Source organism: Pleurodeles waltl, chromosome 9, assembly GCF_031143425.1.
Source record: "Pleurodeles waltl isolate 20211129_DDA chromosome 9, aPleWal1.hap1.20221129, whole genome shotgun sequence".
Classification (NCBI taxonomy): domain Eukaryota; kingdom Metazoa; phylum Chordata; class Amphibia; order Caudata; family Salamandridae; genus Pleurodeles; species Pleurodeles waltl.
The window spans coordinates 1,181,427,109-1,181,438,373 of NC_090448.1; the positions used below are offsets into that span (position 1 = coordinate 1,181,427,109).

General features: G+C 59.5%; 1 protein-coding gene across 1 annotated transcript; it reads left to right on the forward strand.

Annotated features, from left to right (window-relative positions):
* The first annotated feature begins 751 nt into the window (after positions 1–751).
* On the forward strand, positions 752–3,942 carry INSM2 (INSM transcriptional repressor 2). Its single transcript, XM_069207712.1, has one exon. It carries the CDS (start codon positions 826–828, stop codon positions 3,940–3,942), a length of 3,117 nt encoding a protein of 1,038 aa, XP_069063813.1. The 5' UTR covers positions 752–825.
* Positions 3,943–11,265: the final 7,323 nt, after the last annotated feature.

Genomic DNA, 11,265 nt, shown 5'->3' on the forward strand with positions numbered 1-11,265 from the left:
CACCAGCCCCCCCTCCCCCCCAAACACAGAGCTCAGATGTATAAAAGCATCAGACGAAGGCGAGGGGTCTCACTCCACCGTGGGCTGGGGCAGAGCAGGTGCCCCCGTGCCACAGCCGGTGACTCCACGCACCACAGCGGTGACTCCACGCGCCGCAACCGGTGACACCACGCACCACAGCGGTAACTCCATGCACCACAGAAGGTGCCCCGACGTGCCACAGCAGGTGCCTCCAGGTACCACAGCCGGTGCCTCCACGCGCCACAGCGGTGACTCCACGCACCACAGCCGGTGACTCCACGCAACACAGAGGTAACTCCACGCACCACAGCCGGTGCATCCACGCGCCACAGCGGTGACTCCACGCACCACAGCGGTGACTCCACGCACCACAGCGGTGACTCCACGCGCCACAGCGGTGACTCCACGCGCCACAGCGGTGACTCCACGCACCACAGCCGGTGACTCCACGCACCACAGCGGTGACTCCACGCAACACAGAGGTAACTCCACGCACCACAGCCGGTGACTCCACGCACCACAGCGGTGACTCCACGCAACACAGAGGTAACTCCACGCACCACAGCCGGTGACTCCACGCACCACAGCGGTGACTCCACGCAACACAGAGGTAACTCCACGCACCACAGCCGGTGACTCCACGCACCACAGCCGGTGCCTCCAGGTACCACAGCGGTGACTCCACGCACCACAGCGGTGACTCCACGCACCACAGCCGGTGACCCCCGGTGCCTCCTCTTGCCTCCACCAGCAGCGCACCCTCCAGTGCCTCCTCGCTGCTGAGCCGGGCACAGTGGCCACACCATGCCCCGGGGTTTTTTGGTGAAGCGGAGCTGGAGACCCTGGGGCTCCTACCGGGTCCGGCCCGACGAGGGAGACCCCCAGACCCCCGCTGTCCAGCCCGCAGCTGACCTGCCTGGACCCCCACTGCCCCAGAAAGAGGCATGCCCGTGGCTCAGCAGGCAGCCTCCGGCGCCGGAGGAGGGGAGTCCCACACCCGAGGGGGGCTGGAGCCCGGGCCCCTGCGGCCCCCAGGGGCCCCCACTGCACGGGGACCCGGGTCTGAGGAGGTACTTCCTGAAGAGGGGGCTCGGCTGCCTCTCCCCAGATGGGGTCTTCCCCTGCATGGAGCGGCCGGTCCTGGCACATGGCAGCCCCTTCCGGACCCCCGAGGCGGACGGGGGCAGCAGGGCAGCCCCCTCCTGCAGGAGCCGGCTGCCCCCCAAGAAACCCAAGGTGATGAGGAGGCTGAGCTTCGCCGACGAGGTCACCACGTCCCCGGTGCTGGGGTTGCGGATCAAGCAGGAAGAGCCGGGGTGCGCCCCCCGCGCGCCCGCCGCGCCCCTGGGGGGCTTCGTTTGCCAGCTGTGCGGGGAGGAGTACCCGGACCCCCTGGGCCTGGCCCAGCACCGCTGCTCCCGCATCGTGCGCGTGGAGTACCGCTGCCCCGACTGTGCCAAGGTCTTCAGCTGCCCGGCCAACCTGGCATCCCATCGCCGCTGGCACAAGCCGCGCCCGGGGGCCCCGGCTCCCGGCTCCGAGGCCACCAAGAGCGCACCGCCGGGGCATGGGACCACCAAGCACCCCCTGGTGGGTACCGTGACCAGCAAGCACCCACTGCTGGGGCACTCGCTGAGCCCCGAGGGAAAGGAGAACAGCGGGGTGCCAGGGGACGCGCCAGGCATCCACGAACAGCCCCAGAGGGTGCCAGCCAGCCCAGACCACCATCTAAACGGCCAAAATGTAGATGAACCGAACTCGAGATTTCAAAGGGCACACGAGCAGCACCCAAGGATGCCAGCCACCCACGAGCAGCAGCTGAGAGGGCAATTCAACCACGACAGGCGCCCAAGGGTGCCAAGCAGCCAGGAACAGTTTCTGAGACTCTCAAACAGCCATAGCCCTCGTCCAAGGGCTCCAGGTAACCAAGTGCAACACCCAAGAGTGCCCAGCTGCCAACCACAGTATCCAAGAATGCCAACCACCCAAGACCAGCACCCAGGGATGCCACCCACCCAGTGTCCGAGACTCCCAAGCAACAAACTGGGGGTGCCAGGCATGCAGGACCAGCTAAACCCCAAAGCAGAGAGCCACGGGCTGCACGGTAGCCATGACCAGCGCACAAAAGTACCAAGGTGCCCAACCCAGAACCCAAGTGCGTCCGAGAGACGAGGAGAGGCCGGAGCCCCCACAGACCGAGACCCGGGGGCACAAGACGGCTCCCCGTGGAGAGGGCAGGGCCTGGGCATGTCCCAGGGGAGAGGGGAAGGCTTGTGGCCCTTGGAGAGCTCCCTCAGGAGGGAGCAGCACGGAGTTCAAGAGATGGAGAGCTCCGGAAGCGGTCAGCACCCAGGCAACTCCCAGGACGCGGTTCGGCACGTGGAGAGCGCCCAGACGAGCGGGCAGGGAAGGAAGCGCCTGGACAGCTTCCAGGGGAGTGGTCACCAGCTGGGCAGAGATGGAAACTTTCAGCAGTTGGACAGCTCCCCTGTAAGAGTGCCGGGCCCGGAGAGCTCCCAGAGGGGAGCTCTAGAGTTTCAGCTCCTGGACCGCTCCCCTGTGAGGGGACAGGACACCCACAGCTCAACTCAAGTCTTTCAACCCCTGGACAACTCTCCTTTGAGAGGTCAGGACAGGCACAGCTCCCCTCGAGCCTTTCAGCACCTCGACAGCTCCCCTGTGAGAGAACAGTCCATGGAAAGCTCCACCCGAGACTTTCAGCACCTCAACAGCTCCCCTGTGAGAGGACAGGACACCCACAGCTCAACTCAAGTCTTTCAACCCCTGGACAACTCTCCTGTGAGAGGTCAGGACAGGCACAGCTCCACTCGAGGCTTTCAGCACCTCGACAGCTCCTCTGTGACAGGCCAGGAGAGGCACAGCTCCACTCAAGACTTTCAGCACCTCAACAGCTCCACTGTGAGAGGACAGGACACCCACAGCTCAACTCAAGGCTTTCAGCCCCTGGACAACTCTCCTGTGAGAGGTCAGGAGAGGCACAGCTCCCCTCGAGACTTTCAGCACCTCGACAGCTCCCCTGTGAGAGAACAGTCCATGGACAGCTCCACTCGAGACTTTCAGCACCTCGACAGCTCCTCTGTGAGAGGACAGGGCAGGCACAGCTCCACTCGAGACTTTCAGCGCCTGGACAACTCCTCTGTGAGAGGACAGGACAGGCACAGCTCCACTCGAGACTTTCAGTCACTGGACAGCTCTAGGGAGAGAGAGCAGCACTTTGGGGAACTGGGGAGCTCTGAACACAGAACTGGGCAGCAGGGAACTTCTCTTAGCCCAGTTCATCACCTGGACAGGACTCCGGGAAGGGAGCTACACAGCTCTCCCCGTGGCGTAGAGCTGGTCGAGCACCCCCGGGGCGAGGACAGCTCCCCTCCTGGACCGCTGGCTGAAGAGAGACCCGAGAGGTGCCCGAGTCATGCAGAGGTGAAAGATGAGGGGCGCAGAGCTCCACTGCCCCCCCTGGAGCCTGAGGGCTTCAGAGCTCCACTGTCCCCCCGGGAGCCCGAGGAGTGCCGGGTCCCACCGCCCCCCAGCAGCCCTGAAAGGCCCGGGTCCGACCACCTCTGCCCCTGCTGCCAGAAGGGCCCCCGCAGGCAGACTCACCTGCGCAAGCACCGGGCCGGCCACGCCCAGCCCCCCCACCTGTGCCCCCCGTGTGGGGCCCACCTGCCCTCGGCGGACAGCAGGCACCAGCACCGGCTCTGGCACGCCGTCCGCGACGAGCTGCTCCTGCCCCTGGGGCTGCAGGGGGGCCCCCAGGGGCCACAGGAGATCCTGCCCTGCAGACACTGCCCGGCCTCCTTCTACAGCTCCTCGGGACTCAGCAGACACCTGAGCAAGTGCCACCCCCTGGAGAGCAGGCAGGGGGTCCTGCTGCAGATGCCCCTCAGGTCAGGCTGCTGAGCGACCCCCTGCGGAGAGCAGGCAGCTGAGGGGGGCCCCACAGAGCAGGCAGCTGAGGGAGGGCCCCCAGGGAGCAGGCAGCGGAGGGAGGGCCCCCTGGAGATCAGGCAGCGGAGGGAGGGCCCCCAGGGAGCAGGCAGCGGAGGGAGGGCCCCCAGGGAGCAGGCAGCTGAGGGAGGCCCCCTGGAGAGCAGGCAGCGGAGGGAGGGCCCCCAGGGAGCAGGCAGCGGAGGGAGGGCCCCCAGGGAGCAGGCAGCGGAGGGAGGGCCCCCTGGAGAGCAGGCAGCGGAGGGAGGGCCCCCTGGGAGCAGGCAGCGGAGGGAGGGCCCCCAGGGAGCAGGCAGCGGAGGGAGGGCCCCCAGGGAGCAGGCAGCTGAGGGAGGGTCCCCTGAGAGCAGGAAGCTGAGGGAGGGTCCCCTGAGAGCAGGAAGCTGAGGGAGGGCCCCCTGGAGAGCACGCAGCTGAGGGAGGGCCCCCTGGAGAGCACGCAGCTGAGGGAGGGCCCCCTGGAGAGCACGCAGCTGAGGGGTGCCCCACAGAGCAGGCAGCTGAGGGAGGGCCCCCTGGAGAGCAGGCAGCGGAGGGAGGGCCCCCAGGGAGCAGGCAGCGGAGGGAGGGCCCCCTGGGGAGCAGGCAGCGGAGGGAGGGCCCCCAGGGAGCAGGCAGCGGAGGGAGGGCCCCCAGGGAGCAGGCAGCGGAGGGAGGGCCCCCTGGAGAGCACGCAGCGGAGGGAGGGCCCCCCGGAGAGCAGGCAGCGGAGGGAGGGCCCCCAGGGAGCAGGCAGCGGAGGGAGGGCCCCCAGGGAGCAGGCAGCTGAGGGAGGGTCCCCTGAGAGCAGGAAGCTGAGGGAGGGTCCCCTGAGAGCAGGAAGCTGAGGGAGGGTCCCCTGAGAGCAGGAAGCTGAGGGAGGGTCCCCATGAGAGCACGCAGCGGAGGGAGGGCCCCCTGGGGAGCAGGCAGCGGAGGGAGGGCCCCCTGGGAGCAGGCAGCGGAGGGAGGGCCCCCTGGGGAGCAGGCAGCGGAGGGAGGGCCCCCATGAGAGCAGGCCGCTGAGGGAGGGCCCCCTGGGGAGCAGGCAGCGGAGGGAGGGCCCCCAGGGAGCAGGCAGCGGAGGGAGGGCCCCCTGGAGAGCACGCAGCGGAGGGAGGGCCCCCCGGAGAGCAGGCAGCGGAGGGAGGGCCCCCAGGGAGCAGGCAGCGGAGGGAGGGCCCCCAGGGAGCAGGCAGCTGAGGGAGGGTCCCCTGAGAGCAGGAAGCTGAGGGAGGGTCCCCTGAGAGCAGGAAGCTGAGGGAGGGTCCCCATGAGAGCACGCAGCGGAGGGAGGGCCCCCTGGGGAGCACGCAGCGGAGGGAGGGGTCCCCTGAGATCAGGCAGCGGAGGGAGGGCCCCCTGGAGAGCACGCAGCTGAGGGAGGGCCCCCAGGGAGCAGGCAGCTGAGGGAGGGCCCCCAGGGAGCAGGCAGCGGAGGGAGGGCCCCCTGGAGAGCAGGCAGCGGAGGGAGGGCCCCCTGGAGAGCACGCAGCGGAGGGAGGGCCCCCAGGGAGCAGGCAGCGGAGGGAGGGCCCCCAGGGAGCAGGCAGCGGAGGGAGGGCCCCCAGGGAGCAGGCAGCTGAGGGAGGGCCCCCTGGAGAGCACGCAGCTGAGGGAGGGCCCCCTGGAGAGCAGGCAGCGGAGGGAGGGCCCCTAGGGAGCAGGCAGCGGAGGGAGGGCCCCCTGGAGAGCACGCAGCTGAGGGAGGGCCCCCTGGGGAGCAGGCAGCGGAGGGAGGGCCCCCAGGGAGCAGGCAGCGGAGGGAGGGCCCCCTGGAGAGCAGGCAGCGGAGGGAGGGCCCCCTGGGGAGCACGCAGCGGAGGGAGGGCCCCCTGGGAGCAGGCAGCTGAGGGAGGGCCCCCACAGAGATCAGGCAGCGGAGGGAGGGCCCCTTGGGAGCAGGCAGCTGATTGGTCTCCTGGAGAGCAGGCCGACGAGAGAGGGTCCCCTCGAGAACAGGCAGCTGAGAGATGGGAGGGCCTCCTGTGGTGTACCCTCCTGTGTTGCATGCTCCGTATATACCACGGATTAAACGCAAACACTTGTATAGCGCCTCAACCTGGACTGCAGCCCTCAGGCGCTGCGGATATTGAAAGAGATGCCAGATGGGGTTTATTTCCGAAGGGCGGGTTCGCCTCGGAGTAGGGGGCGGTGTTTTCGGAATAAGAGATCGCATTTCCCGACCCCAGCCCTGCTGGTGCCCCCAGGGCCGGCCTTAGCATGTGCGAGCTGGGCCCAGGCCCGGGGCGCCAGTATCCCGAGGGGCGCACGGAGCTGCGTGCATTAAGGTGACCCCAACAGCAGCGGCTTCTCGTCTTGCGCCAGCCTTTGCCCTGCCTGCCCCTTTCTCTCCGATGTGCCAGTTTAAAGTGGTTTTATTCTTTCATTTTCATACCACGGGCGATGTTTTTAACGCCCTTTTACCCCCTTCACCCCCGACCCCTGCTGACACATCAAACCCTCCTCTGGTGAGGCAACTCAGCTATGGGTGACTTAGGTGACCTGGGGGGCGGGGGTGTTTGTATTCAGGGGTCAGTGGGTGCTCCCCCAGGTACTGACAGTGAACCCAAGAGGGACCCCCCTGCTGCCTCACTGAATTCACTGCCGTCAGCAAGGGGCCAAATGTCTCTCCGCCCAGGGCGCTATCTCAGCAAGTGCGACTCTGAGTGCCCCATAGAGAGAGACCCTGGGCCTCTGGAGGGGGGGGGGGAGGGGGAAGAAGGTCCACGGTCAAGGTTGGCGTCCTTCCACCCCCCACCCCCTCCGACAAAGCTCTCCCCATGTGGGGGGGCTGGTAAAACACACGGCACGCGAAGAAACTGTGCATTAAGAGACCCCAATCAGAGAGGGGGGACCCCAGGACCCTCCCCGGGATGGAATGTCCTCTGGATAAAGTATGTCCCCAGACCTGAAGCGTCCCCCAATACCCCACTCCTCACCCCGGACATCAACGTGTCTTTATGTTTCTACCAGCGATGAGCCATGTGGGGGTGACTGGGGGTGCTGGGTGCACACTGGGGCCCCACAGATGCCACTGAAATAAACACACTGTTGTGTAACTTATGACAATAAAGATGTATTCCAGCCTGAGGATGTGTCTGTGTGAGTCAATGGCTTCGCCGACCCCTGGACCGTACACAGCCTGATTAACTTACACCCACTCCCAGGAGAAGAGGCAAAACCAAACAAGCCTTGGCAAAGCTAACAGGCCTGGCGCACTGGTGTGGGGGGATGGGGTCTTTTTTACACGGTTTTTATTGCAAGCATATGACACAAACATTAAATTAAAAAAAGAAAACACATGCGACCACTTAAAGGTGGTTGACAAATACTTAAAAAATGATAAATAAATAAATACAAATTGAATCACTTTACATATAACATTTATAGAGTAATGGAGTGCTTCCTGGTAGGGAGGTCCCTGGTAATAGGCATAAAAACCCTTCTTTTCAATGTCATGTTTTGTAAAGAACATCGCAGGAAATTATGCTTCTTAGTAGTGCCGAGAAAAGTTACTAGTGTGTTTTAATTACAGTTATCTGTGAACAAGGTTGAAACACACAATGATACCTAAACCCAATAAAAACAAACAACGAATAGAAAAGAAAACAAAACATTGGCAAAGTACACTACTGGCGCACCTGCCCGGACACTCAAATGCACTTCTTTTTAGGTGGATGTGCACATGTGATCAGTTTTTGCTGTGACTGACAGTAGCAGAAAGCCAATGCCTGCAGTGGGCGGGTCCATTCATACGTGCTGCTTCTCTGGTGGCCTGGGCGGAACCAAACGTAAATGACAGCGGAGCAGAGCAATAGGGGAAGGCGTGACAGGAAGGGCCTGTGTCAGTCCCCACCTACTGGCCCCAACCACGGTAGTTGAGGTTGTTTGCCACTGGTATCCTGGGGTTCGCCCTGCAAACCAACAGATACTGGACCCTAAAGCCCAGCCCGGGCTGTCTCTTGAGTGATAGAAGTACTTTCACCGCAGTGCCTTACCCTACACTACACACCCCAAAGGGGGTTCGGCTACAGGGGGTGCACCCCTAGGGGAATGTGACTATCCACATGGTGTCTGTCCCTCCAGTATTTTATCTCCCCCCCTCTCTCTCTCGCTCGCTCTCTCTCACTCTCCCCTCTTCCCTCGTTCTCTCTGGCTCTCCTTCTCTTCTCTCTCTCTTCTCCCTCCTTCTCTTCTCTCTCTCTTCTCCCTCCTTCTCTCTCTCTCTCTCTTCTCTCATCTCCCTCCTTATCTCTCTCCTTCTGTCTAACCTCTCTCTCTTTTCTGTCTCTCTCACTCTCCTCTCTTCCCTGGCTCTCTCTAGCTCTCTTTTTTCACTCTCTCTCTCTCTGGCTAACCTCTTTTCCCTCTCTCTCTCCTTCTCTTCTCTCTCTTCTCCCTCCTTCTCTCTCTCCCTCCCTCTCCTTCCTTCTCTCTCTCCTCTCTTCCCTCTCTCTGTGACTCTGGCTCTCTCTTCTCTCACTGTCTCTCTCGCTCTCTGTCTCTTTTCTCTCTCTCTCACACTTTCTCTTCCCTCTCTTTGTCTCTCTTCTCTCTCACTGTCTCTTCTCTCTGTCTCCCTCCTTATCTCTCTCCTTCTCTCTAACCTCTCTCTCTTCTCTGTCTCTCTCACTCTCCTCTCTTCCCTGGCTCTCTCTAGCTCTCTTTTTTGTCTCTCTGGCTCTCCTTCTCTTCTCTCTCTTCTCCCTCCCTCCTTCTATCTCCTCTCTCCTCTCTTCCCTCTCTATGTGACTCTGGCTCTCTCTTCTCTTACTGTCTCTCTCGCTCTCTCTGTCTCTTTTCTCTCTCTCTCACACTTTCTCTTCCCTCTCTTTGTCTCTCTTCTCTCTCACTGTCTCTTCTCTCTGTCTCCCTCCTTATCTCTCTCCTTCTCTCTAACCTCTCTCTCTTCTCTGTCTCTCTCACTCTCCTCTCTTCCCTGGCTCTCTCTAGCTCTCTTTTTTGTCTCTCTGGCTCTCCTTCTCTTCTCTCTCTTCTCCCTCCCTCCTTCTATCTCCTCTCTCCTCTCTTCCCTCTCTATGTGACTCTGGCTCTCTCTTCTCTTACTGTCTCTCTCGCTCTCTCTGTCTCTTTTCTCTCTCTCTCACACTTTCTCTTCCCTCTCTTTGTCTCTCTTCTCTCTCACTGTCTCTTCTCTCTGTCTCCCTCCTTATCTCTCTCCTTCTCTCTAACCTCTCTCTCTTCTCTGTCTCTCTCACTCTCCTCTCTTCCCTGGCTCTCTCTAGCTCTCTTTTTTGTCTCTCTGGCTCTCCTTCTCTTCTCTCTCTTCTCCCTCCCTCCTTCTATCTCCTCTCTCCTCTCTTCCCTCTCTATGTGACTCTGGCTCTCTCTTCTCTTACTGTCTCTCTCGCTCTCTCTGTCTCTTTTCTCTCTCTCTCACACTTTCTCTTCCCTCTCTTTGTCTCTCTTTCCTCTCACTGTCTCTTCTCTCTGTCCCCTCTCTATTCTCCCTCTCTCATCTCCCTCTATCTTCCCTCTCTCTCTTCTCTCTCTGTCTCTCCCCCCCTCCTGCTGGGTCCAGGGCAAGGGCTGGTGCGGCCAGACATGGGCCCACCCCCTTCAGGAGCAGGGGGCGCCGGGCATGGGGTCTGGTAAGGTTGTCGGGGGACCAGGCCTTCAGGCCAACACAGGCAGCTACAGTCCTCGGTGCGGGCTAGGTAAAGTGCCACGAACCTCGAAATCACAAGGCACAGTACACAGCACCCCAAATAAACAGGCGCAATACCCGGTGCCAGCAATAACCAGGTGCAATGCCTTCAGCACCTAGTAACAAGGCACAATACTGGCGCTACCAATAACAAGGTACAGTGCCTTCAACACTTAGTAACAAGGTACACTACTGGTGCTATCAATAACAAGGTGCAATGCCTTCAACACTTAATACCAAGGTACGATATCTGGTGCCATCAATAACCAGGTGCAATGTCTTCAACCCTTAATACCAAGGTACAATACCTGGCGCCATCTATAACCAGGTACAATGTCTTAAACCCTTAATAACAAGGTACAATACCTGGTGCCATCAATAACCAGGTGCAATGTCTTCAACCCTTAATACCAAGGTACAATACCTGGCGCCATCTATAACCAGGTACAATGTCTTCAACACTTAGTAACAAGTTACAATACCAGGTGCCGTCTATAACCAGGTACAATGTCTTCAACCCTTAATAACAAGGTACGATATCTGGTGCCATCAATAACCAGGTACAATACCTGGTGCCGTCTATAACCAGGTACAATGTCTTCAACCCTTAATAACAAGGTACACTAGCTGGCACCATCAATAACCAGGTACAATGTCTTCAACACTTAGTAACAAGGTACAATACCTGGCGCCATCAATAACCAGGTACAATGTCTTCAACCCTTAATACCAAGGTACGATATCTGGTGCCATCAATAACCAGGTACAATGTCTTAAACCCTTAATACCAAGGTACGATATCTGGTGCCATCAATAACCAGGTACAATGTCCTCAACCTTTAATAACAAGGGACAATACCTGGCGCCATCTGTAACCAGGTACAATGTCTTCAACCCTTAATAACAAGGTACAATACCTGGCGCCATCAATAACCAGGGACAATGTCTTCAACCTTTAATACCAAGGTACGATATCTGGTGCCATCAATAACCAGGTACAATGTCTTAAACCCTTAATACCAAGGTACGATATCTGGTGCCATCAAAACCAGGTACAAAGTCTTCAACCCTTAATAACAAGGTACAATACCTGGTGCTATCAATAACCAGGTGCAATGTCTTTAATCCTTAATAACAAAGTACAATACCTGGTGCTATCAATAACCAGGTGCAATGTCTTCAACCCTTAATACCAAGGTACAATATCTGGTGCCATCAATAACCATGTAAAATGTCTTAAACCCTTAATACCAAGGTACGATATCTGGTGCCATCAATAACCAGGTACAATGTCCTCAACCTTTAATAACAAGGGACAATACCTGGCGCCATCTATAACCAGGTACAATGTCTTCAACCCTTAATAACAAGGTACAATACCTGGCGCCGCCAATAGCCAGGTACAATGTCTTCAACTCTTAATACCAAGGTACGATATCTGGTGCTATCAATAACAAGGTGCACTGTTGTCAACCCTTAATAACAAGGTACAATACCTGGCGCCATCAATTACCAGGTGCAATGTCTTCAACCCTAATAACAAGGTACAATACCTGGTGCTCTCAATGACCAGGTAAAATGTCTTCAACACTTAATAACAAGGTACAATACCTGGTGCTATCAAT

Coding starts and splice junctions, on each gene's coding strand:
- INSM2 (XM_069207712.1), top strand. CDS start 826: ATGCCCCGGGGTTTTTTGGTGAAGCGGAGCTGGAGACCCTGGGGCTCC.